Raw genomic sequence first — 27,805 nt, 5'->3', positions numbered from 1 at the left:
AGGAAACCTATTGGAAGAAGGCAGCCGAAGAATGGTCTCTGGTGTAGCAGACATCGCCCACGCATCTGAACCTTCAGGGGGCACTAGTGAAATGCACTTTCTTTTTTAGCTTTTACCTCATAAAACACATGCACCTAACTCAATAATCCAAGAATGTTTGTCAAAAATGTCCTCTAAATAGTTTTTTTGTAAATTATTTTGGCACGTATGGGCTAATTTGGGTGTGGATCTTCAGGCTAAAGTGGTATCCAAATCACGCAGCAACGTGCCTCTGGGATCCTTTATTTACAAGGCGACAGCGTTAACCACTACACTATCAGGGAGCTCCACTCTTTCTGACAGTGTATCGTTGGACATAGGAAATCCACATCTTGATGACAGCAAGCAATTTGCCCACAAAATGTTTCAAAACAGACAAGGGTCTATCTGAGCACGTTAGTCATAATAATTGAACATATTTATGTGGATATAGTATTATTTATGCACCCATTGGTATACATTCTCTCAATATTGTTGGACTATCGGCAGGGGTTCCTTAAGGGTCGGGTGACACCTCAGTGTGTCACCCTACATTAGCGCCAAAACCTTATTTCTGATTACATAAGTATGGCTATTTGTTTTCTTTTTATTTGAGCTTATTTCTAAGTCCATTTTATGCATAGAAAAGCCAATCGGAACCATGTTCCTTAACAGGGTGTGTGGCTATTGTTTTAAAAAAGTTGGATTTTTTGTTGACAAGAATTAATTGAAGTTAGTGCTGCATAACATAATAAATAACTAGGGAAGGGATTTTAAGGTTCAGCACCTGTTTTCAAACCGATCGTTTGAGATACGTATTTTAGGACATGAAATCAAGTAAAATGAACACACTTTGTTGCACCATTTCATGAGGTTAGCACATTTATTACCTTCAGCACCTTCTTTTTTTCTTTTCTTTTGCGTTTTGTTAAAAAAAAAGTGGACACAAAAATAAATGATTTTCACTCTTCTTGAGCAGCTACATGAAATCCTGAGTCAAATTTTGAAGAGCAGAACGAAAGCTATAAAATGGCATTGCAGCCCCAATAGTTCCCAAGATAATGCAGCAAAACCCGCGAGAGAAAACACAAACTTCAACAAAACCTATTCGGCAGAACCACAGTCCTCTACGCGGTCCGCGTGCATTATATACAGAAGGCACAGAAAAAGAGAGCACTGAATGAAGGCATTTTATCAGCACCTATTTCCCCACCTTTTGGAAAACATGTTCAGAACCCTTTTTTCCCTTTCCAGACCATAATTTTGGACCTTTAAATACGATCCCTACGAGTGTCACTATTTATATTTTGAGCCTAACAATGAAAAAACAGGAATTTGGCATTGAAAACTGCTTTATTGTTTTTCGAAGTATTCTCCTTTATGGTCAATACACTTTTGCATTCGTTCGAACCATTTGTCAAAGCAGTTTTCCCAATCTTCTTGAGACACCTCCATAATATGGTTTTTGAACGCATCAACGGCGTCTTCCGCCGACGAAAATCGTTGTCCACGCAATTTATTCTTCACATTCGGGAACAAGAAGAAGTCATTGGGTGCCAAATCAGGACTGTACGGTGGATGACCCATCAATTCGATTTTTTGACTGTTCATAAAGTCGGTTGTTAGACGAGATGTGTGACAGCTGGCGTTGTCTTGATGAAGAATGATCCGACGGTGTTTGTTTGTTTTCCGTATTTGACCGAAGACCTCTGGCAAACAAATTGTAGTGTACCATTCAGAGTTGACCGTTCTACGTTCCTCTAAAGGCACAGTTGCCACATGACCAGTTTTCCTGAAAAAACAGGCGACCATTTGTTCGAGCGCGAACAACTTTTGTTTGATTGGGTTCATCTTGAAACACCCATACAGTCGACTGCTGTTTACGTTCCGCCTCATATGCATATATCCATGATTCGTCACCTGTTACAATCTTATATACGTCTTTTGAAGCACCAAGATTGTATTGATTGAGCATTTGTTTGCACCAATTGACGCGAGCGTCTTTTTTAGTTTTTGTCAAATTGTGTGGGATACAACGAGAACATACCTTTCTCACAGCTAAATGATCATGTAATATTTTATATATGCTGGTGGAACTAATGCCTATGGTTGCCTCAATCTCACAGTATGTCACATGACGATCTTGTAGTATTAAGTTTTGCACAGCATCAATGTTTTCTTGAACAACAACTGATTTTGGACGACCTTCGCGAATCTCTTCGGTGAGCGAATGGCGGCCACGATTAAATTCGTTATACCAGCGTTTCACAGTAGCAAAGGATGGGGCTTCATCGCCAAATGTGGAAGTAAGTTGATCGATGCACTCTTGTCTTGATAATCCACGTCGAAAATCGTAAAAAATCATCGCACGAAAATGTTCACGAGTTAATTCCATTTTATTGTTGTCGCGCAATCTCCAAGGCAACATAAACAACACAAATCAAGCTATTGACAAAACATTTGAAGTACGTTATGGTCAATAATGCCAGACGATTCCGTGCAAACGTCAAATCGCGCCTAACTTCAATCAGTGTTGCCAAGGCTCAAAATATAAATAGTGGCCCTCGTAATAATAAGTAATTGCAAAATCATTTAGCAATTTAAGCTAAGAGATTATTTTGATGTCATTATTTAGGTATTGAATAAACACATACCTACAATAAACATGTTCTTTAACAGTAACAGTTTTCTAGTAAAGTATTTTAAAAATAAGGCTATTGCCTTTAATCATTAAAACTGCACATAGATCGCATGGTCAGGTTTTTTAATTGAAGAAAGGTGGAATGTAGGACCACCAGGGTACTGGGAAGCTGGAGGTGGGGGCAGGGTGAAAAGTAGGGGGGGGATGCCAAATATCCACCTCCTCTGGGTGAATTATTTTTCTTGTGTTGCTCCTGTCTATTGGTAACAATGGCCAGGAGTCACAAGACAAAGTACACTAACAATGAATACCAACATGAAATCATTATTCTAACCTACCTACATACGAACGGCCGCAAAACATTTCCAAAAAAGGATCAAATCGAAAAGTTGCGAAGTCATATTTATGAGTCATTAGAAGAAAGAGACGTTATATAGGGGAGAGGATAGAACACATGAAATAAGAATATGGCAAAAAGAGAAAGGATGAAATATAAAAGAAGCGGGATGTAGTGGGGGAAAGGAAATAAAGAGAAACAAAGGAGTGAGAGAGACCTAAAGGAAGAATAGAAATATAGAAGCAAGATAAAGAGAGAGGGGGTGGCATAAATACTGGAGAAAGAGGAAAAAAGAAAGGAAGTGAGACAGATAAGAGAGTGGGGGTAAAGAAGGAAATGGAACAGAAAAAGGAAGGAAAAATGAAGAGAATGAAAAGATTGAGAAGAGTGGAAGTAAGCACAAACAAAGACCATTTGAATAATCAAATTTTTACATCTGATATTTAAATTACCATGGTAATCCATATACTACTCAAACTACTCGTTTCAGGTGTGTAAATGGAGGATATCTTGGAATTTTCCATTCTTATCCAGAAATACCACAATATTTCTATCCAAACTGTCAAGGTTCCTTTTCCTGTGCTTCGTGGAATCAAGCATATTGGATGGGAGACTTCCATACGTGTCCTGTCAATATTTCTATTTTCTCTTTTAACTTACTTTAATGTAGGGATGGGCCGATATGAAATTTTGGCCGATACCGAAACAGTACCGATATAAAATTTACCGATACCGATAACCGATATTCTACCGATCCGATATAAAATTAGAAATGGTCCTTGAAGACCCTGACATTTTCATTGATGTCCGTAATAAATGTGTGTTTCGAGCTGATTGCAATGCAAAAGTAGTTGAATATTTAGACATTTACTTTTTCAGAAAGTAGGGCATGGAGATTATCCATAAAAATTACAACAAAATGGCAGAATTTTGCACTAAATTATAAGATATTTATCGATATATCGGATCGGTAAAATAATCGGTAATTTTACCGATAAACCGATACGATGATATGCCTATATCGACCGATGCCGATAGAGTACCGATTAATCGGTCCCATCCCTACTTTAATGTGTGATGGGACAAACACAATACACAATAATGCATTCATACTTATGGCTTATACAGTTTCTAAACTAAGAATTTTAGTTTCATAGCATAATATCCTGTCCACTTTGCCATGGAAGGTGGAGAAAGAACTGTTTGAATCCAATCATAGTTTCAGACGTTCAGGTTTCATGATCATATCTTTATGCATTTGAACATAACTAGCACTGCTCAGAGACTTAACAAAATAGAAAAACTGCTAGAGATGTTGCTTTCATTCACATTCATAAATTGATTGATTTTTATATTGTGGGCATAAGAGCACATACACTATTTTTGCCCATCACAGGGATAACTAAAACAAAATTGAGGACATATCTGGAGTCCCTAACGAGAAAATAAAAGATGTCCATTAAAATTTCATCACACAATTTTCAAAACTCATTCATTCACTACTTAACAAGAACTATACGGCGACAGTAGCGGCTCGTGCCTAAAATAACAGGTGAAGAAGTTCGTTTTGTAATGGTTCTGTATTTCTAACGAACTTCTCGATATTAATAATGCAACAAGTTCCTTGAAATTCCCACGATTAAGCGAAGACACGCTTTCGTCGTGACCCCTGAACGCAAGTTCTTGTTTACATAAATACAGCGTTGCGTCAACTATTAATTGTAGGAAAAGCCTATTTAATCTTACATTTTCATTGAACCGTACATTTAAAAGCCTACTATTTTCTTGAAGGGCATCTGCTATGGTATTCCTGTTTTTTTCAAAAACTTTGAATTGTAATTTACACTTTAAATGTTCCATCGAATCATTGCGCTTATGCAGAGAACGCGTTATATTGACAAAATCGTTATACCCTTCTTTATTCCACACATTGTATTTGTATTTGTTACTAACAGTAAACAAAGCCAGCAGAACAACGATTGCAAATAACGACTACTACACAACCAAGGAAAGTCGACAAACCAGGAACTTTTAAATTTAATGTTGTACGATTTCCCTGCCTTTTTGTTCTCTCGCTTAACTGATATTTGAAGAATGTCAGTGGGCCCCCCACAATTTAAAACGTCTTTTTTGTCTTCGTCCGTCCATCTGGAAAATGGTGTCTGCAACAAATTACACACTAAGTCATTTACTGGGTTCATTGTAGAAACCACAGCTCAACACATGAACACAACACACGATAGGAAACGCGAAACACACACGCGGAACAAGATCTCGCGAGAACGCAAAGATTTTGCCACAATCACTGGATGCAATGTTTTCTCCGACGAGAGAACTGCTTCACGTAGAAGGCGACACCCGTTCAAGGCCAACGCTAGGTGACGTCACCGTTGCCATGACAACCGGCTAAGTTTTTCGCAACCTGGCGGCATTTGCTCTTGGATTGTTTTATGCTACGACGAACTCTTCACGTGCGTAGCGCCGAGCGGCGTATTATTGAGTATTATCGTGTGCGTTCTGCTGGGAAATAGTTTCATTTAACAAGCAAATGAAAAATGTCAATATTAATTTGAAAATTAGGTGAAAACATCTGCACTTGTTGCACTTGGCCAGCCGCCACTGTACGGCGTATGCTTTTAGAAGGAACATGAGTTCAGCCAATATGCAGCCAGTGCTGTCGCGCTGTTGTCAAACCAACTGCTAGCGGAAGGGAAACACAGAGAATTCGTTGTGTCCAATATTCAACTTTTTATATATATTAATGCATGCACATGATATTTGATTACAATGAAATATACAGTGAATATATCTACACAGGATTATATCATATCACTGCAGCATATAAGAAAAACTCATACCTGAAAGAAGTTTGAAGGTATTTATTATAGAGGAACTGCAAGGTCATCATCATCGCTTTCGTTTCTATTTTCTGGCATGTTTCCCAGGAGATTTGAACAGAGGTTCAACGATTTCTGTGGTAGATATTTTACCCTGTTTTATAATGCGCAACACGGTGTGCACACATAGGCCTACACCAAACGCTTTAGCCGTAAGTTCTCGACTCTGAGAAAACACTGTTTAAGCACGCATGTCTTTTGAACGCCAATTCCTTGAAGTAAGAATAAGCTTTAAAACTAAGATTTCTGTCTTGTGAACGTAATACGAGTATTTTACCCTTGGTGCCTGTACTACAGGTACATACTAGGTTTCTAGAATGACATTATTAATTTGATTTGATTTGCTTTATTTTACTTCGCTTTTCTGTCACTTTTGGCTAATTGTGAAGATGGGAATGAGTGATAAAATGAAACTGATGAAGACATTCATAAACATCCATGTCCAGGCCAGGATTCCAACCCGGGACTCCAAGCGTCGTAGCGCGATATACTAACCACTCCACAATGGTGCCGGCGCGACATTATTAAATAACATTCACGCAACACACACTCTATTGCACAATTATCGAACATAAGGGCTGTATTTCACAACGTGCTACAATGCCAGAGCCCCGGGTTCGAATCCCTGCCCGGGCATAGGTGTTTGTAAGTGTCCCTTCATCAATTTCATCATATGATCACCCATCCTCATCTTTGCGTTTATCCAAAAGTGGCAGAAAAACGGAAGTAAAATAAATCAATCAATAAGGGCTGTATTGAATCCTCTCACAACTGTTCTTCGTGGCGTACGAATAAAATTATCTTACACCGCCCTTGTTACAAAAACACTGAACTCAAACTGACTCGCAATGTTCGTGAACGCCCACGACAATGAAGGGTCATTGTGCATATTCAGCCGAATTTAACACCCATAGCTTTACCAAGACACAACAACTAAGCGGGGTCAACACGGTGGCAACGAAAAAACAAAAAAAACAAACAAACTGAACACTGAAGGAAAAGGAAAGGGTCATTGTGTGTGTATAGAGACATGTTGTTTCCCGTGTTTCTTCGAGAAACAATAACTCCGGTTGTAAGAGACGGAAATTCATGGGACTTGGACAGTCAGGTTCAAAATGTCGTGTCCCATCTTATGATGAACCTTAATGTGGCGAGTTTTATGAAAACTTTTTGTGCGCAAGAAAAATACAGAACACGGCATTTAACTTGCGAGCCGCAGTATCCTAACTGTACAACGTTGCACTCCTGCCATTGGCTGGTCGCCACGCACACCCTCTGCGTGGCTCCGCCCGATATCGCTTCTAAAACCGTGCGTCGTATAAAACTACGCTGTTTCCGAGGATAAAATCTCCTTACGTATTAAAAGCCGAGGCTGTAAATAGACTCAGCACACATAAAGATAAAACACAGGACAACATGACTCCACAGAGGATTATCCTGGTGCAGAGCCTCGTTGGCCTGCAAGAAGCATTTACCAGGGTGTTGTACTATGGGTAAGTGGGTTGTCCTTTTAGTGCCTTATCAGAAGGCATAAAATTCATAAATTGATGACTTCGATAACTGTTTTCAAAGTTATTCTTGCAATTACCTACCAACAAAGCCGGAACATTAGTATTACACAACTAGATTTAATAAATTTCACAGAAAAAGAAATATGCTTCATAATAATAGTTTATTTTCATGTATATACTTTAACAAAATATTTACCCATCATTTGAAATTCTGTAACAGATGCATTACCAAAAGCTCATTATAATTACTCAACCAAAAAAAAAAGCCAAGTAGCAAATTACTATAAAGCGCCAAATATACACACAATAAATATATCACATTAATGAACAAATGAATGCAAAATGTTCACATAAATTTTGATTTCAAGATGACTGTATTGCACCAATCAGAAATATATATATGAAATTGCAACTGAGATGAATACACTATATCTTTAACCTATTTATATGCAAATATATTTCATTATTATTTGTAAAGACTTCCAAAATAAGAATAGTAAAGTTAATACCAATATCTTTTACCTGTACAACTGTCAGAATAATATCTAATTCTATTATATATCCTTGGTTCTAAAACAAATTCAAATTCTATGCAAAAAAATGCACACTTATTCATTACACTTTTCATTAGGACAATGCCATATCTTATTCCTACATGTACAGAAAAAACAACACATATCCCTGAATTATAGTCACAAATAATGGCAATACTCTGTTCTTCCGTGAAAGGTAGAAGATATTAGAATTGATAAAGACAGTGATGTTATGTAAGTGACTGTTATCTAAAATACTAAGTTGTATCCAATACTATAGGAAGAACTCACATAAGAAAACACTAGTATTGTCATGCAAGTGCATGTAACTGCACAGTACCAAAAAGCAATTGTAATGCACATATTTATTAATATCTATTACAATTTATGTTATTCATGCTTACAATGGATGGTTTTATCCAATGTCATTGTAGGGCAACTGAAATAATGGCTGCCATGGATATTTCAAGTATCATTTAAAAAAATATGAATACAGGATTTATTTTCATCCTTCTCTAACACACAAGCGGTTTATTACACTTGGTTTCCACTTCCAATATCTGGTAGATGAAATGCAACTATTTTGACGTTACTTTCTCCTCCCCATGAGTTATACCATATTGCCCAAAAATAAGCCGCACCCTAAAAATTTGAAGGGAAAAAGACAAAAAAGACAATACCCATATATAAGCTGCAACCCTAAAGTTCGAGAGGAAAAAGAAAAATAGTTAAACATTTTTCCTAACGTAGAGTATACCAGTACAGTGCTGTTGCTACCTAACACATTTTCATTGTCCTACTATTTAAAAATGAGAAATAAGCACCATTTTTAAACAGCATACAATATGACGGAATGTTGTGAATATAAGCAACAATTTAATTTTTCACAGTTGAAATCTGGATAAAACATGCAAGCTTATTTTCAGGCCAATTTCATACTTGCTTAATATGAAAGAATTTTCTTTGTTGTTTTTCTTAATGTTTATGCTAAACAAAAATGTTATATTGTAATGTAAAAATAAATATTACAGAATATTTCACAGATAGATTTGGTAACATAACCAATCAGAAGTGGTGGACATGGTGGCTCAGTCGGTAACACGTCTGACTACCATGCTAAAGGTCCCGGGTTCAACTCCCGGTCGGTTCAAATCTGGGAATTTTTCTAACCTTGAAAATGGCTTCGGCACCCACCCAGTGTCAAATAACATGGGTACCTGGGGGATACCTTGGGGTGTAAAGGCAGTCTGGGGCGTTACCCCCACACACCCTATATGCCTTCATGGTGTGGTGCCAAGCACAGGGGAAGACTTTACCAATTAGAAGTAATCTCTACATCACAAGTGTAGATGAAAAGACAGCAAGTGTGATGTCAACAATATGTATCATCTCCCATTTTAAAGAGTTAATAATTATTATTGAACTGAGAGGAAGAAATATCTCTGATGAATAACAAATGTTCAGTTCAATCTAGACTTGTTACATATAATTCATTGCGTAGCAAAGAATAAGGTATCTATAACAATCACATTACAAATGGCTTAATACTAGGTCATGTACAAAATTGTATGAAAAGAATATATGAATAATTACGTATCTTCTTTTTGCAACAAGATGCAGTCCTTAATGTTATCATTAGTCCGTCTAATTTCTTTCCACTTAAATTTTAACAATACTAATTACAGTTTCCCTAATGTGTAGTTTACCAAACACTGAAAACTCAATTAAACTTATACATTATTTTGTTTACAATATTTACTTGCTGCACTAATATCTTAGTCTCTGTCAATACATTCTTAAGCACTGAATAATCTCTTCATGATAATAATAATTCCCTTGGATCTGTTTTTAAATCAAAGCTGTGTATTGTTGTATAACATGCGTATCTTTTTGCAATCATAAATACCATGCCAAATACTACATGAAATACTTCTGTTTAAAATAGTATCTGCTAAAAATTCTTATATACGATTTTTGAAAGCCAAAAATGCTAAAGGAAATGCTTTCATCTCATGTAGGCTTTCCTCTCAGTACACCCATGAGCAAAAGTGGATTGCAGATGAGATGTAAAACAAGAGAGTGATGTGAAATCAATTTAAAAACTTATATTTAGGGCCAAGAAATGCAAAACACGCACACAATTGGCCTATTTCATTATGAGTATGAATACAAAATGGCAATGCTAGTTTTATATTTCTAACTTTTATGATGTACTATTGTGGAATATATGCAGAAGAAAGGAATGCAAAAAATCTGAGTTTTTCAGATTCCTTTGTGAATATCAATATCTATCAAACATATATGCTTGCACTGAATGTAGTATGCCAATTCAAGATTTCCATTAATTTTGCTAAAACAAATTCTCTGATATTTACAGACTATTCTGCAGTGTATTTTTCATAGGTATGGGACCAATTAATCGGTACTCTATCGGTATCGGCCAATATAGGCATATCGGTGTATCGGTAAAATTACTGATCCGATATATCGATAATTATCTGATAATTTAGTGCAAAATTCTGCCATTTTGTTGTAATTTTTATGGTTAATATCCATGCCCTACTTTCTAAAAAAAGTAAATGTCATATCGACCCATCCCTAATTTTTCGAGTAAAAATACAGCATACATCCCAGTTATTAGAGAAAACATATTTTAAACATTTATTTTCTAACAATGGAACAACTGCTGCAGCAAAACAAATACTTAAAAGAAAATATACTCATGAAATATATGTGACAATCTTATTTCTTGAGTTTTCCAGATTTTTAAAATTTGGTTTTGGTTTGGTTTGGTGGAAAACTGAAATGCCTTATGAACTCAAACTCATTTCTCTCATACCTGTAAAATATTATTGTTTTAAGCTAGAATACAATTCATTCATTCACTTTCAACACACTAATCTTTCAACTATGCCTTTTATTTCATAACACCCTGTCATGGAGACTTATCACAGAAAAATCTCTCATCTCAAACATTAGAAACTTCTTACTCAAATCTTAAAACCCATGGTGGAATTCATTTACGATATTAATTGATGTGTACACAATTGTTATATGTTAACTGCCATGTTAGGATAATGTAAAAAAAGCCTGAATACAATTGCTAATTAGTAATAACCAAGATACAATGTACACTCACTTTTAAATATTTAATGAGCTTGATGCAGTAGTATGTGCATATAAAGAAAGGTGACAAGTTACATGTAGCTCATTCATGGAATCACTATGCTACATACATAGAAAACTTTATGCAGAATAAATTTATTAGCAACGAACATATTACATGCCTTATGCATAAAGATGAGTCTATTAGAATTGTATGGTGTAGAGTCAAAAAGTGTAAATTTTTTGGCGACTGGAAGTGTTAATAAACAATCCGGAGGTTCTCGTCGACGTGTTTTGTAGGAGAAGATGCAAGAAATTCGAGCGGGATTTCAGAGAACCCCACGTACATCACTTCCAAGCAGTTCAAACTTCGCACAACATGCCTTAATGGTTTTCCCATCAGGTGCTTCACCTCCATATTCTCTCCGGTAATTTATTTACACTGTATTGATTGATTTGGTCTCTGCATACCAGAATACAGATTGTGCATGCTGCTACAGAGTCGCCATTGTGCTTTATGTGATTCTGGCACTGCATAGTGAGAGATCGGTGAACTTCGAGGTCATGCAATTAAAATTTTTTTGGGTTTCTCTTTCGTCTAGTAGCACTTGCATTCCATTGTGTTTCCTAACCTTTCAGCAATGATGAATTGAAATGTGGGAGGTTTGAACGGAACATGATGCATAATCCTATTGGAATATAGAATTATTTGCTAGAAATCATCTACATACCAAGACATGCATAATTCTTCAATAAATCAAATATTATGTATTTTCACTTCATCACATTCCAGCATATTCATCTTTATACACAAGAAGCATCATAAACACAACAGTCACTTTTTTTTTACTATTTCCCTGATACTGTTATTACATGTATGTAGTTCTGAAAAAAAATATGAAAACCTAAACTCTGTATACAAAATGAACAGAAAACAACATTACTTTGAAGTTAACACTGTCTCTAATGGGTATGATGTTTCTATGTAAGTTCTCTCTCTAGTGTGTTGCAGAAAGCATGATCTAATGTTGCACTCACATTGTTTAGCATCAATGCTTCAACTCTTTAGTGGAGTTGATGTTTTCGTTGTTTCCTCCACCTGAGAGTACAACAGACCTGCAATCTGTTGTGTAGTAATTATCAAGAGTACACCACAAAGTACCACAATGAACTGCAGGAACCCCCTCACAACAGAAATGATGTGAGCAATGGACTGATATTAACAAGTATTGTTACTGTTGCATCAACTGAAATAAACAATTACTTTGGTATTATATAAATATCATGAAAGATACCCAAGGGAGGTTACACTTGCCAGTTCCAAAATACTGTTAGCACATCCAAAATGTACAAGGTGTGCCTAATTTTATAACAATACTTCAATTAAAACATGACAAGAAATATATTATTTGAGCAGAGCATATTTCTTCCAGTGTAAATGTTCTTAAAGGCAAGCTTTGTTTTGAGCATCTGGCAGTTGATATAATGAATACTTGACAAAAAACAAAGTTTCTATAACTTTGTGTATCTTAAGACTGTATAATGCTAGAGTTTGATAACAAAATACTATTTCATGATGAGTTCACTAAGTGTACAAGATGTATATCTTGTGGTAGAAACAGCAGGCTTAATTAAAAAATCTTGGTCCTTTAACTTTTTCAGCAACAGTAGTGATTGTGAGTAGAAAAAACTTAAAAATAAATTACTTTTGGGTTAATTTCATCTATGGCGATAACCAGGTACAAATAAAGAATTTCATACAATCATCTGTAATATTGATGAAGCTCAAAATCAACGTCAGAAAACAAAATATGATCCAGGTTCCAATCCTGGACATGGTACACCGAAGCATTATTTATAAAAACTTATACAACATGTAGCATTGGCTTGTTCCAGCAAGACAATTACAAACTCAAATATCATTCAGCCATAACAATTTCAAAACCAGGCATATCAATAAATTACTATAAAGAATGTAACTTCTACAGATAATACATTATTTCCATAAGGTACCCAATTTTCAAAACACTTATACAATCAAGGCACTATTTTATGCTACGCTGCTGTAAGCTATTTTGAACCCAAGCTATCAATACCTTTCGCAGAGCTAGCTTTTGCCCTGTGATAATATTAATTTTGTACTCCAAAACGATACATTACTGTATGCTTGTACACACTTCCAGGGTTCAGAATACTGTCTGGAAAATTTGGCTGAAAACAAAATAAAAAAAGTAAAATTAGCATTGCAACAAATTTTTTTTAAAAAAAGTCTAAAAACTCTTCCTGATGACAAGGATGAAATATTTCTGAAATTGTAATGGGATCCTTTCACCTGAACATCTTTCATCCTCAGTATGACAATTAACCAAAAGCAGCACAAAGTGACATAAATAACAGAAAAATTATTACACAAACAACTAAAATTTCAGGTTTTACAGAACAAGAAAGGTAGAGACTTTCCCCCTTACCTGATTAACAGCATTTGGGTAGTCCTGTGTTTCCAGGCAAAATGCCCCATGCTTTTTGTAGAAAACACCATCCTTTCCCTTCAATGAATTGTCCTCTGGCAAGTTATTACTGGTGTAGAATTGAACTCCCGGTTGATTTGAGTACAATTCCAGAACTCTTGCAGTCCCTGGATGTACAACCCTAGTAACAAATGGAAATTTAGCCATTAGCCTGAAAATGATGGAAGTTCATAGACAGATAGTTAGCGCTGAGCCAATATCACTTCAAACTGATATGGTGGAACTCCAAAATCCACATAATTTTATTTCCTGGATTTTTAATTCTCCCATTCAATCCTTATTGTCCCAATAGAGCATAATGTTAAATTTTTCATCTTGGTTCCATGGTAAATGTAAAATTGAGGTTTGACTGTATGGTATCAATGACAACACTCTTGCTTATTCCCAATGTTACTTATGCTTGGACTGTTAATAATCTTCCTACATGTATATACGAGGCGTATTTTTAAAGTAAGTACAGTTTTGAAATTCCGGCACTGCAGCGCTGAGGTCGGTGTCCCGTGCATGCGCACTGTGTACCTACATCTGTTGGCAAGCCACAGATGCCATTGCGGCAACTGTCGATCGTGTATACATTTGCTTTTGCGTATTTAAAAGGATGTTCATGATGAGGAACGGAGTGGGCGACCCTCAGTGATCACTGGCGATTTGGTGCAGAAAGTCGAAGAAAAAGTGAAAGAGAACAGACGCTTCACGATTTCTTCGTTATCAGAGGAGTTCCCTGAAGTTTCAAGAAGTGTTATCTACGAAATTGTTACCGAACGCTTAAACTATCGAAAATTGTGCTCACGATAGGTACCAAAAATGTTAACTGAGGTGCACAAAAGCAAACGTTTAGGTAGCGCCTTGACTTTTCTTGTGCGTTATGAAGCTGAAGGTGACGCGTACTTAAGCCAAATTGTCACAGGCGATGAAACATGGGTGGCCTACATTACACCCGAAACAAAACAATCCATGGAATGGCAGCATTCAACATCGCCCAAGAAAGTGAAGTTTAAGCAGACGATAGCCTCAAAACAGCCGTGTTGCAGTGGCTGTCAACTCAGGCGGCAAACTTCTATGACGACGGAATACAAAAGCTTGTTGTTCGATATGATAAGTGCCTTAATATTGGTGGTAATTATGTGGAAAAGTAGATAAAATTGTGGTCTATCATGTAACAATAAAATTGTTACAAAATGTTTACTTGTTTTTTGTACATATCAAAACGGTACTTACTTAAAAAATACGCCTCGTATTACATCCAGAAAGTAAAATCCATTTGCAATTTGTGCTGCAGCAGCACTACGATCGCGAGAGTGCGCAAGCATGTTGTTTTGCTTTACTCATTGGCAAAGCACGGACGTCATTAGAGGAAAGATAGTAGTGCAGACACTTCGCAGTGGGTTGTGATAATGTTCAAGAAAATCTAGATGCTCACCGTGTGTGAAGTGAGGTCTGTGATCCGATATTTGAATTTGTCAGCAGCTGAAACCCACTGTCAGATTGGTGAGGTGTATGTGGAACAGATCACGTGTGCCTCAATTGTACAGAATTTGGTGTGGCAGTATAACGAAGGGCAAAACAATGTGCATGATGAGGAACGCAGTGGGCGACCGACCATCTGTGATGGCTGAAAACTTCGTCCGTTCAGTGGAAGAGAAGATTACAGAGAATAGACGATTCACCTGAAATTCTTGGTGGCCAGAGCTTCAACGATGACAATCGGGCCCAATACACTGTTACCTCTTGGTTATCATCACAGGTGGTATCGTTCTATGATGTGGGGATACAAAACATGGCATCCCATTATGATAAGTGTCTGAACAGTGGTGGTAACTATGTTGAAAATTAGTCCAAGGCATGTACTTCAGTGTGCAATAAAGTTATTGGCAAACCAAACTTATTTTCTGGATGACCCCTGTACATTCATGACAAGCAAATGTTTTGAGTTGCATAATTTTGTCAAGTATGAGGATTTATTTTCAATTTATCTTCCCTCTATATGTGAGGTTTATTATAATTTAATGTAAATTAGTGTTAATTTATAAAGCAGCCTGCTTGCACTTCATACATACAATACATTCTAGGAGTTATACTATTATAAAGGACTAATAATTACAAGTAAGACTGATGCTGATAATCACAGAAATGTAAAAACTTAAAACTGAAGGGGTATTTTTGGGAAGAAAGAACTTGCTCAGCTCCCACCCCTGAAAAAATCCTGTAATAATTTGCATTGCACTGTGCACTCCCAAATGAGTGTTCTTCAGTTTGTAAACCCTAGTAGAATACAAAAGAGAAACATAATTTTGTAACCTTTAATTATATTTTAGACATTTCCACACAAATATAATTGCTCTTAAAAAAAAACATACAAGGGTCGTTCAAGGTTGACCGGGATTTTCGTACGTAAAAAATCGATGAATAGCCGGATCATGATGAAACGTGCGGGTGACGTAATGTATTCCTTCGCGAGTAACTAGCACCCGGCATGATGTATTTCGCGCATGCGCAGCAGTTGCAGCGAACATGGCAGCAAACAGTGTGTCGTCTGTGGCTGTGGAGCAGCAGTGTGTAATCAAATTTCTCGTGAAGGAGAAAGTGAAACCAGCTGAGATTTTCAGATGATTGCAAGCACAGTATGGTGAACAAACGATGTTGCGGACAAGAGTGTACGAATGGTGTGAGCAGTTTCGCGAAGGACGGGAGCTGGTGACAAATGAAGTGCATGGACACATTCGCCCGACTGCAGTCACCAGTGAATATCGCACGTGTTGAGCAAATGATTCTTGAGAATCGGCGAGTAACAGTGCGGGATATTGCTGCCAAGATCAGTGTCGGGAGTGTTGAGACTATCATTCACGACCACTTACGCTTCCGCAAAATCTGTGCAAGGTGGGTTCCCCGCCAGCTGACATTCGATCAGAAGTGGTGGACGTGCAGGACTGTCTGTGAACAGCTTCTGAATCAGTTTCGAGCAGAAGGTGATGAATTGTTGCAATCCATTATCACATGTGATGAAACATGGTTGCACAATTCAACCCCAGAGACCAAAAGACGCAGCATGGAGTGGCGGCATAAAGGTTCCCCGCCCCCCAAGAAAAGCAAAACACAGCCGTCCGCTGGAAAGATCATGGCAAGTGTCTTCTGGGACATGAAGGGCGTTATCCATGTGGATTTTCTGGACAAATGGAGCACGATTAATGCCCAGTATTACTCCACATTGTTGAGTGGTTCTGTACGAAAGTCCATTCGCAAGAAAAGACCTGGGATGTTGTCTGGAAATGTCATCCTTCTCCATGACAATGCCTGCCCTCACACGGCCAATGTGACAACAACAACTCTGGCCGACATGCGCTGGTAAGTTCTGCCCCATCCCCCCTACAGTCCGGATTTAGCCCCCAGTGATTATCATTTGTTTGCACCCCTTAAAGACCATCTGGGAGGGAAGAAATTCACGACAGACGAAGCACTGCGGAGCGATGTCCTCCAGTGGCTACGACAACAACCAAGTTCTTTCTACTCGAAAGGAATTCGGGAGCTGCCAGAACGATGGCAACGGTGCCTCGGCGCGCACGGAGAATACTTTGAAAAACTGACATAGTTTGGTGTTTCTTCTGCTACCTATTTCCTCTGCAGAAATAAAAGTCCCGGTCAACCTTGAACGACCCTTGTATATGTTATTTGTTACAAAAAGAGACCAGCCATCATTTAAAATGTATAACTTTCTAGTTTTCTTGTACAACTGCAAAAACAATAAAAAAACACCCACAAACTATGTTATAATATTACAAATTATTGTCTAAACCAACCTCCCCTACTCCCTACACCATCCCAAACTTCAGATGTACAATCAGAGAAAGTTGCCATTGTTATAGAATCATTATAACTCAGGTCAGCAACAACACCTCTTAAAACTGATATTTCTTTTTGGCAGTAAGCCAGGTAATGGTAACATTAAAGAGGCAATACACAGTGCAAAGTTGTTTTTCAGGATAGAATGTTAGGAATTTCAGCAAGTTTTCAGAAAGTTCCTAACAACAACAACAACCATTTTCTCTTGTCTCCACCTACTGACCATCTGCATCAAACTTGTGCTTTTGTTCTTTTCTTTGTGTTATTACTGTTTGGTTCTTGCAAACTTTATATTCCCCATATTTCTTCCTGCAAAAAACACAGCAGGTACCACTGCTGGCATCTGAAAGCATTCCCACATATTTGTCCTCCTCTCCTCTCTAATGTCTCAGTTAAGATGACACATTTTGAACTCTTCCTTGACTACACTTGTGGAAACAAGAGGAAGACTACCATCTGCAATGCCCCCTACTGTCCAGTCAGCAAAGCAGGAAAGGCTTGGCAACCCAGAAACAGTCTTCTTTTGGCCTGTGGTTCCTAAACCCCAAGATATATGGCATTGGTTCCCTCTTGCATAGGAGAGAGCACAGTTATCAAACCATGTTACGGAGGATGGAACACACGTAAAACAATGCCGAATCATCAAAAGTTTATAACAACCTTACCTTGCTACAAAGTTATTTCCACCTTCGCATCCTGAGTTAACGCAGAAGTTAGTGTCAAACCCATTGTCTGGAGTCTGAGGGAAAATATCACAGAGAGTTCGAGGGATTCTTAAATCGTAAACTGTATCTCCTACAGACTTCAGTTCACCTGCAAAAGCACACGAAACAGAATTAATCAAAATAAAACTATTTACATCAAATGACATACTTAATGTAACAACACATACATACACACACGCCCCACTGTATAATACACTGTCGGTTGACTGAATTAATGCCACTTGTCACACACACAGCATTTGTTAGAGCTGGATCATCAACGTTTGGTGCAGAACAGTGTGATTAGATGCTTTAGTAAATCTATACGTCAGTATTCTTTCAATTGCTAGTGTTGTAGATGATCTGGTCCAAAGTGCCATGTAGTTTGCAACAATAAGTACAGGACAAATACAGTGTACAACTAAGAACATAACATGAAAGATGGCAATGTTATTGAAATCAGTATGTGAGGATTTTTTCGAAAGGCATCTAAGGAAAACCAAACTAAACCTGCGCAAAACAGCTTTTGAGAGCTGATCATTGGCTATATGGTAGTCTAAAATGATACTTCTAACATCTTTAAATTTGTTTTGTCTATTCATTTGTTATGATACTACTCAGCAAAGACCGAAAAGGTGTCCACCCTCATGCAATGGCCAACTATTGGTATCTCAGAACTACCAAGGCTACAAAGATGAAGTTTGGTGGACTAGCCAATAATAGCTCAGTACAACGTAAGTTAACTCCGTTAACTGCCCACAAGAGACAAGTACCAATTGATCTATATTAGCTTGTTGGCATTTCAGAAACTAATAAATGCAAAGGTCTAAATTTTCTGAAGTTAAAGAAACAGAAACGAATGTGACAAAGTATTTTTGAAAGGTCAGCCCATCTTCTGTGGCAGTAAATAAAGTCAACAAGTATTTCATAATGTTGCAACCTCTTTGAAATAATGCAAGGCATGAATGTAAAACTAGGTGCAATGAAAGAAATCTTATCAATCTAATCCGACATGTAGAACAACAGCAATTTGTGACTGATTTTTCAATAACTGTTAATCATGCCAAGACAAAATTCAGTATACAGACAGATCTATCACATGCTAGTTTACCTTAATTAGAGAGTTTATATTCATCCATTGAAATGTCAATTTTCAATTTGCGATTACCATTTGTGGAACATACGGTGATTGCACAAAATAGCACCAACTTGTTTACACTATAGTCAGTCTACACAAATATAAGTTACTAATTAAATTAACAAAGTGAAACATAAAACATGATGTAATAATAACAGAAAAAAACAACTTATAGAGTGGCTCACCTGTAGGAATCAACTCTGAATTGACTGGTGTGTACTTGTCAGCATTAATAGAAACAGCATGGTTATATAACCCTTGTGCGCCAGCTGCCTAGAAATAAGAGGAACAAAGTCCGAAAATAATTGTAAGTTTGCCAATTCAGACGAACATATCTGTATTTCAGAAAATACAAACTACTGGCTTCCGCTCCTCTTTCCTTCTCCTCTGTTGTTTGCCCAGGGCAATGGCCTTGACACTGCTGTGATACACACATTCGACAATAGCCCCACTACTTCCATGTAACAGCTTTAAATATGGTTGTAGATCAGCATACAAGGGAGAGATAAATATTGTCTGCAGTGTATTTGTATTTTTGTTATTTTATGTCACTTTTCTACCACTTTCAGCTTATTGCAATGATAAGGATGAATAATGACCAGATGAAGGGATACTCACAAAGAACACACCACACTCATAACTGGGTACTTTGGTAGTGAGATTGGAAGTCAACCACTTCATATACTTGGTCACCAAGCCAGCCAGCTACACTGTGGAAATTAAATTTTCCTTTTGTTGGTAACACTGCTTGCTTATACCAAACACGCTGCTGATGTGTCATGAGCTGGTGCGTGCTCCAAGATTTTGGATATGACCATGAGGGAAAATGTGGAACTACATAGTTGGTTCCCACAGGCCCAGATTTATATATACGGATGCCCTGGACTAAGAACATTGTGAGTCCTTAATATACTTATTTATTTAATATACTTCTTGAGACCTTTGCTGAGAGGCTATAGAAAACATTAAGTTACATAAACTGTTTGCAAGTTTTACAATTACTTTTCCAATTAATACATTTTCTATGCATGTAAACTACAGCTGGAGATATTTCCTACCTCGTTCATATTTACAATTTCAGTTACATCTTTTATATTTTTTTAACACTTAAAATTCCCCATTTCCCTTTATTTTATGGCTCTTTTCAGAGCACATTTTCCCAAGTGAAGGCCCCTTTGCGGACTAATTCTGGGTCTAGGCTCTGGTGAAGAAAGTCAGACAAGAGAAGAAAGTGGCAATGGGATTAGATGTGCTGACCACACATCAAGAGTTACACAACTACTGCTTGTACTATATATATCTGTAGTTCTATGAACAAGTGTTTTTTTCTTTTTGCTCACAAGTTTTGAAATATGATATTTATGCATTCATGCTGTTAGCCATTAGTTATAAACAATTTAGTTGTCTGCATATTAGAAAACATTGGTTTTTCTTTACCAATCTTAATTCGTATTAATTAAGGCTTGCCTATTTTCTTCCCTATTCGAACATTACGTTTCAAGACAGCACAAAGACAATATGTGTGTGTTTGTGTGTAAGCAATATGTATTTATATTGTTGAGTGTTTGTCACCAGTAACAAAGAAAAGTTCAAGACAAATTGGGAATTAGGAGAATATAAGCATATAGTATTACCAATAATGGTTACAAGAAAATATAAACACAGGAAATTATCACACCAAAACTTCCTGTCAAAAAACCTGTAAATAAAAACAAGCATAGGAAACAGATACAAGAACAAGATAAATACTTCCTGTACAAACAAGCACTCTGAAATCAACAAAAAAGGGCTATGCCAATAATAAATGCAAAAGGCATTCCAGATCATTAATATTCAGTTAAAGATCAAAAATAAAATCTGACATATATTTATAAATGTAATCAGTGAAAATATGAATATCAACAAACTCAAAAATTAAATTAAAAAATTTGTAACAAAGCAAGAAAGATAAATAAATCAACCTAAAAAGTTGATGCTCCCCACGACATCAAAGTGCAAGTTTACATTAAGAACTACCTTGCATAATCGGTAAAAGTATGACTTAAAATTCACAATTTCTATCAGGTAATCAATAACAATGTCACTATATTCACAGCAAATTATCTTTCTCTAGTAAACAATGTATTAACAACACAATGAAATATTCATAAAAAAAGGTAAAGTGCTCCCCTGTGCTTAGCACCATGCCATGAAGGCATATAGGAGGTGTGGGGGTTAAGCCCCACACTTTCTTGATCCGGTCGTGAGTGGGGGTGATGTGATCAGCATCATGCCCCTGACTGCCTTTACCCTCCAGGGTTTCCCCCAGGTACCCATGTCATTCGATGCTGGGTGAGCGCCGGGGCCGCTTCCAACGTTAGAAAAGTTACCGGACTTGAACCAATATCATATATGTGTTATTTCTTCGATAATGATTATGTAGTGCTGGAAATAGTTGACGGAATGTGAGATGAGACAATGTTTGGGGTGTAAAGGTAGTTGTAGCATGGTGACTATCAGATTACCCCAACTGTAGACGAGATATAGAATCCATTTGGTCTTACCTCCACACTCACTACGAGCCTTCATGAGAGGGTGCAATGCACGAGAAGCGAGCAGGGGGAGGGGGCAATATTTTGTGTGTGAAATTTTCCAATTCAATTGACAAATATGGCATGAGACATAACATTTAATGATTACGTTAAAGCTTCTTTTTTTAATGGGAACAGCCTGGGGCCCCATTACAAAATTTTTTAGCTTTACCCATACAAGAAAATGTACTTCATTGTTAATGTAATCACTTACATGTCCACCTAGATTGAAGTACGAGTGGTTGGTGAGGTTGACAGGAGTAGGTTTGGATGAAGTGGCTTTGTATTCCAAAATGAGTTCGTTGTTTGCTGTCAGCTGGTATGTTGCATGTGCAAGAACTTCTCCTGGGTATCCTTCCTCTCCATCTTTACTCAGATAACTCATCGTAACCTTTGTTCCTTCAACATGGGATTCCCATATCATCTGCAACATGTAAATCAGATTAGATATCTCATAATTTAATTGGAGGATGCTGGAAGATTAATTTCCTTGCATAAAATTAAGCTTCAAATTGTTAAAAATTAATTGCCTATTAATTTTGGCAACTCGATGTCATCATTCCCCAACTGTCAGCTTACTTAGAGCCTATGTTACTGTGCCTCCCGAAGGCATAGTAGTTTCCTTTTACTCAAGGGGTCCTGGGTTTGAAACCTGGTGGAGGTACATAGTGGTTTAGAATCCCACTTTAAACTGTAGGTCCAGTCCCAATTAGCCTTACTGTGTTAGTGAACTTAAAACAAAAACTCAAATCTATGTTACAGATCAGAAGCTGTCAAAAATATCATATTTTATTATTATTTTACAATTTCCAACTGTGTTTGTGCCATGAACATAGAAGTTAAAAGACTTTGTAAAATAGAGTAAAAGTTACCTATTTGCTAAATGCTAAATACATTATAATTGATTGATTGATTTGGTGTTTCAAGTCCAGTTTATGCACAGTAAGGCTAATCGGGACTGGACCTACAGTTTAAAGTGGGATCCGAAACCACTATGTGCCTCCACCGGGTATCTAAATACATAATATTTCTTTAAAATTACTACACATATTTCAAGTAGCAGGATGATTTAAATACCTTTAAAATATGTGCTAATTCTTTGTAAATTTAGATGATCATGTCGAAACTACAATATTAACTCAAACTTATGATTATGATTTTAGATAGTTTAACATTACCTTTCCATCCTGTGATGAGGATAAATGACAATTGGATGAAAGAACAAACAAAATGGGAACATTCCATGCCTTGACTGGAAACTGAACCCAGGACCTACTTATTGAGATTGTGTTTTTTTTTTAGCTAACACCTGTTACTATTTTACTGGAGTTAAATTACAGAAGATAAATTCTTATGTGAAATGGGTAACAGTATGGTGTCACGAACGAACTACTGACAATGCAACGACGACAACAACGCAGGAACCCCGCAATGGCAGTGCGTTTACCAACGTGTAAACAATGAGGCACAGGCGAAGGAAAATGCACAACCGCTGATCGGTCGCACGGCAGCTGCTTAAGTGGACGCGATGAACGTCTCGATGCAACTGTCAACTCAACCTCTTTCACAGCGAGCACGGCTCTGGCATTCTTGTAAACGATTAATTTTACCCTTGGTGCCTGTACCACTGGTTTTTTGTTCAGGGTCTGTATTATTACAGTGCGATCCACTAGTATTACTCGTCTTACCTACCTGCGAGACTTACTATGGCCGTTACGCGTGCTTATTCACACATGAGGGTCGACCTTAGCTTTATGTAAGACGCAATTCATCTGCGTATATATATATATTATATTATTTACTTAGCCCTTTTGGCCCTCCTTGCTTTTATATATATATATACGTATGTTTATATAAATGTAACTGTGTATTATTTCACTCTCCACTATAGAAAGTCTTTCAGTAACACACACACACACACAGAGCTGCAAATTATGGTAATCCTAGCCTGCCTCTGTCTTCCAATACCTTATGTTCCAATTTCATCTCGGCTAAAACTCAGGCGGCTAAATGGGATACTCTGACCCCTCTCAGGTACGGGCTTGGTGAATAAAGCATTGAGAACTTAAGGGAGGTGTTGTTGGTGAATCATGAAATAAATGAACGACTCTTCTCAAATTTTAAAATTGGCAACTGCATCTTCTGGGAGGTTACTTTGACCTTTCTTTTCATTTATTTTTATCCAGGAGATGGTTTATTTCCAATACATATGAAAGTTTACATTACACTCAAGTTACAATTTACAATCCATGAATATCCTTAATTTTAAAGAAATACAGAATCCCCTGTTCGTTAATATTCGATTCGATGAATCCGGAATTCTAATTTGCTGCATGTCTCCACGGGGGGAAAAAATCCAAATATGTATATGTGCAGGGAATAGTTACGTGGGTATGTGTGTCGCTAGGAGGAAGCCGTACCAGGGAAGAGAACCCTGTCGTTTTTGCAACCATAGACGAAGCTTATGGCCTACCATTCAGTAGCAGACAAAAACTTTCGTACGTGCCCCTTCCTACAGTATTGCGACCAAAATGTGTCACGAGTATCGATGTTAATACGGGCAGGATTTAAGCAGAATAGAATCTACGGGCTCCACTCACTGAGTACTTGGGATCGAGAAACGTTAGTAGGCAGAGCTTGCATCAAGATACACGCCAATGATGACATTTTCCATTGAAAAACGAGTGACATTGCATTACATGTCTAGTCTTGCTTTCTTGCCCAAATAAGTCTGCGTTGAATAAATTTTGGCCAAAATAAAGTTCGAAGATCTGAAATTCTATCATTTATCCGAAAGAATGAGAGCATATGGGTCGACAGTGACAAATACATGTCCAATGGGCAGGCGTCATTAACCTCAAAGGATTTCGGTCGATCCTAACCTGTCGTCCCATAACATTATAAATTTCGAAGTATAAATGTGCTTGGCGAAATACAGGTATCTTTATTCCCAAGTGTCATTAGATGTTTATATCGTAGAGTCGACGCTGATGGAATGCGTGCAAACTAAGCTCCGCACTTACTTATATACCTTTTTCAATCGATGCTCACTTGTTAAGCATTACGTAATTTGCACAGCGCGACTTGCGACATTTCCAAAAACTAAATACTCATCAATGTCTATATTCACAATCTCAATATCAAAGTTTAACTAATTTCCACGTTGCAGCAAAAACCAAATAAAATTGTATAAGGGGAACGATTCATCTCTGTTAATAAAGACTAAACTCGAATCATTTCCCTTTGCAACTTGAACCTTATTAAATACATTAAACTTAAAAGAACAGATTCGATCTTCCCATTGTTGCTAAACGAAATCTATGTCAATCTAAATCATAAACATTTTCTGCCGTGAAAGAACACAGATTTACATATCCAATTTTAAAGATTCCGTCAGAAAATTAACATATAGATTATTACATTAGGCCACGTTTACACTTATTGTTACAATAAAGGAAATATTAGTGGATTATAAGCCTAGTAATAATCTTTCTATTTATCAAAAATTATGAAATATATTAAGTTTACAAATACGAAATATTAATAATCAAATAATAAGAACCAACCAATATAAAACAATCCAGAACAATTAACGGCACATGGATATGAGCCGTGAGGTTCAAATCAATGGTATAGGGAAAACACATTTCACTCGTTCATTTTGTCATTTTTTTTACATTCGTATTTACCTATTACGCATTGCGAAACATTGTTTAAGGTGGGATTTCGCTTTTTTCACGAAAATAGCTTCAATTTTCCACATATCGAGTAATTATTGTTCGTTACTCTCACACACAATATGGCGGAGAAATCTTGACTAGCGTTGTCGATGATCAGTGGGTTTGCAGTGTTGCAAACTTATTCACAGAAATATACCTACTTTCGTGTTACTCATTTTGCATTTCTTTCCGGGTTCGAAAACCCCTCGAACCATGCAAGGATAGCCCCACGAACCATGCATGTGTAGCCCCACAAACCATGCATGGATAGCCCCACAAACCAATCATAAATACACAAACCATTCATAAATAGCCCCACAAACCATTCTAATAGCACCATGAACCATGCACGGATAGCCCCACGAACCATGCACATAAGGTTAGGTTAGGTTCTGCGAGGTTAGGCAAACATAGTTAAAATTGTCATGTTCAGGCAAAACAATTGCGAGTTTGGAAACACTGACCGGGGGTTACGTCTTTGAACGTACAGAACATTTGGTTCACGTAGTCGAACATAATGGAGGCAAGAGCTATTTGTGCATCGGAGAGACATTAATGTCGAAAAATACATGATTTACTGGCAGAATAAGTTGAACGAAGGGAGAAAACACTTCCACGAGCTTTCAAAAGTCAACAGAAACTCAGTTCCGTAAGTAGTTTCTCCTGCAAATTTGAAGAAATGTGTTATCCCTATACCATACTGTTACTGTGAAATGTGCAGGGGTGACTTTATTTTTATGGTATTCATTATATGTTAACTATCATAATGGGGTAAAGTAATGTAAAAATAATATGAGTTGTTACAGTTTACTCTGAAAAACAAAAATGTGTGAATGGAAAATGTTTGAACTCAAAGTGATAAAATAATAATACTCTATAGTCAAGATACAATTGGACAGTGTAATTGGTAACAGTATACTTTATATCCTGAAATGCTTTTCAATGCATGATATATTCCTATACACACCTTATCAAATCCTTTGAAGCCACCATGTAACTGATTATTTCCTTCATTTTGTGACAGGTGATATTCTTGGTCGCCAATAACAAACTTTGCTCCAGCAATCCTGTTAGCAACTCTTCCGATAGAGGCCCCAAGGTATGGGTTGGGACCATTTAAGCCTTGATATCCTGTAAAGAATTAGCAGTATTGAATAAAATGAAAGTTTGAGAAGTGTCCGTAACAATGCAATAAAGTTGTTTTCAATGTTTCAATTTCCATGCACCTGGAAATGGATGTTTAGGAGCATCTATGCACATAGTCCCATGGATGTGAACCTAAAATTATATATTTCAGTCATAGAATTTCATTTGTCAGAAGAATTTACATTAATTATTATAAGGCCCTTGCAGGAACAGATAACTTCAAATTGAAGAGGTATTTTTTCGGGTCTGGTAAACATAGCACACTTCAATTTTCAAAAATCCTGTTAGCTGTAAAGCAATATAGGTTTTAGTGTGTGGAAACTTTAATACAAAATTATGTCCTGCACATTGCACAACGGAAATGTGAAGTTCATTGCTAGAGATTTTCCTAACCAACAACCTTCGCCAAATATCTTTAAACAGAGTAAGCTAATGATATCATAACATTTGCTTGCAGTGCACTAATTTTGAAAACTATCAAGAAAGGCAACCAAAAAACAACTTCTCTATACCAAATATTCAAATAGTGTGTAGCTTGTAGAAACTTTGGTATACGACACCCAAAATGGAACATTCTAACGTTCGTGAATCCATAAACACATTAAATCTTTTATTATTGTCTTTAAAATATTAAATGTTCAAAAGAAACAGAAATCATCGAGGAGCACTCTTGTGTACCGTACCCTAAGAAGGGTTAAAAGTTGTCAACACCAAGCTCTAACGTTTCCAAAACAATGATTTTCTAATCCAATTATTCTGGCGTACACCTTACATTTTTAAGTTTTCATGTATCCACTAGGAACTCTTCATTCTTACCATATATATCGTCGAAACCTAGAACAACATCATCAATTTTGCCTTCCTTGTCTGGCACTTTAATAGATGTTATTGTCGCTCCGTATGTTATCACTTGCACACTCATCCCATTTTTGTTGGTTAGAGTGAAACGTCGTATAATTTCAGGCACACCACTATCATTTTTGATACAGCCGAAACCGTCTTCAACTAGTTCCACATCTGAATCCATTTCTTCTTGCTGAAGGAAAAACGTATCTAGCAAGTATCGCAGAATGGTTGAAGATTTTTGTTATCTGTACCCTCTCGAAAAAAACGGAATGATA

The 27,805-nt window shown here is 37.0% G+C and overlaps 1 protein-coding gene across 1 annotated transcript; it reads right to left on the bottom strand.

The window, feature by feature from the left end:
- Positions 1-7,546: 7,546 nt before the first annotated feature.
- LOC145986731 (galactose mutarotase) lies at positions 7,547-27,759 on the bottom strand. The gene is made up of 7 exons (XM_083121084.1): positions 27,501-27,759; positions 26,506-26,669; positions 22,034-22,243; positions 19,435-19,522; positions 18,073-18,220; positions 13,511-13,691; positions 7,547-13,253 (listed from the first exon to the last, which is right to left on the bottom strand). Exons 1-7 carry the CDS (start codon positions 27,709-27,711, stop codon positions 13,173-13,175), a joined length of 1,083 nt encoding a protein of 360 aa, XP_082977210.1. The 5' UTR covers positions 27,712-27,759; the 3' UTR covers positions 7,547-13,172.
- Positions 27,760-27,805: the final 46 nt, after the last annotated feature.

This window comes from Lepisma saccharinum, chromosome 4, assembly GCF_977018435.1.
Source record: "Lepisma saccharinum chromosome 4, izLepSacc3.1, whole genome shotgun sequence".
NCBI classification, from domain to species: Eukaryota; Metazoa; Arthropoda; class Insecta; order Zygentoma; family Lepismatidae; genus Lepisma; species Lepisma saccharinum.
Note: the sequence above shows the minus strand (reverse complement) of the source record. Positions and strands in the feature narration are given on the sequence as shown.

What these genes read in the sequence shown, in the direction of transcription:
- LOC145986731 (XM_083121084.1), bottom strand. Translation starts at nt 27,711, where the DNA reads ATGGATTCAGATGTGGAACTAGTTGAAGACGGTTTCGGCTGTATCAAA. An exon ending in GCTTCAAAGGATTTGATAAG is followed by an intron (nt 22,244 to 26,505) that starts GTGTGTATAGGA and finishes TACATGTTGCAG; the next exon opens with ATGATATGGGAATCCCATGT. An exon ending in ACCCAAATGCTGTTAATCAG is followed by an intron (nt 13,254 to 13,510) that starts GTAAGGGGGAAA and finishes TTTTGTTTTCAG; the next exon opens with CCAAATTTTCCAGACAGTAT.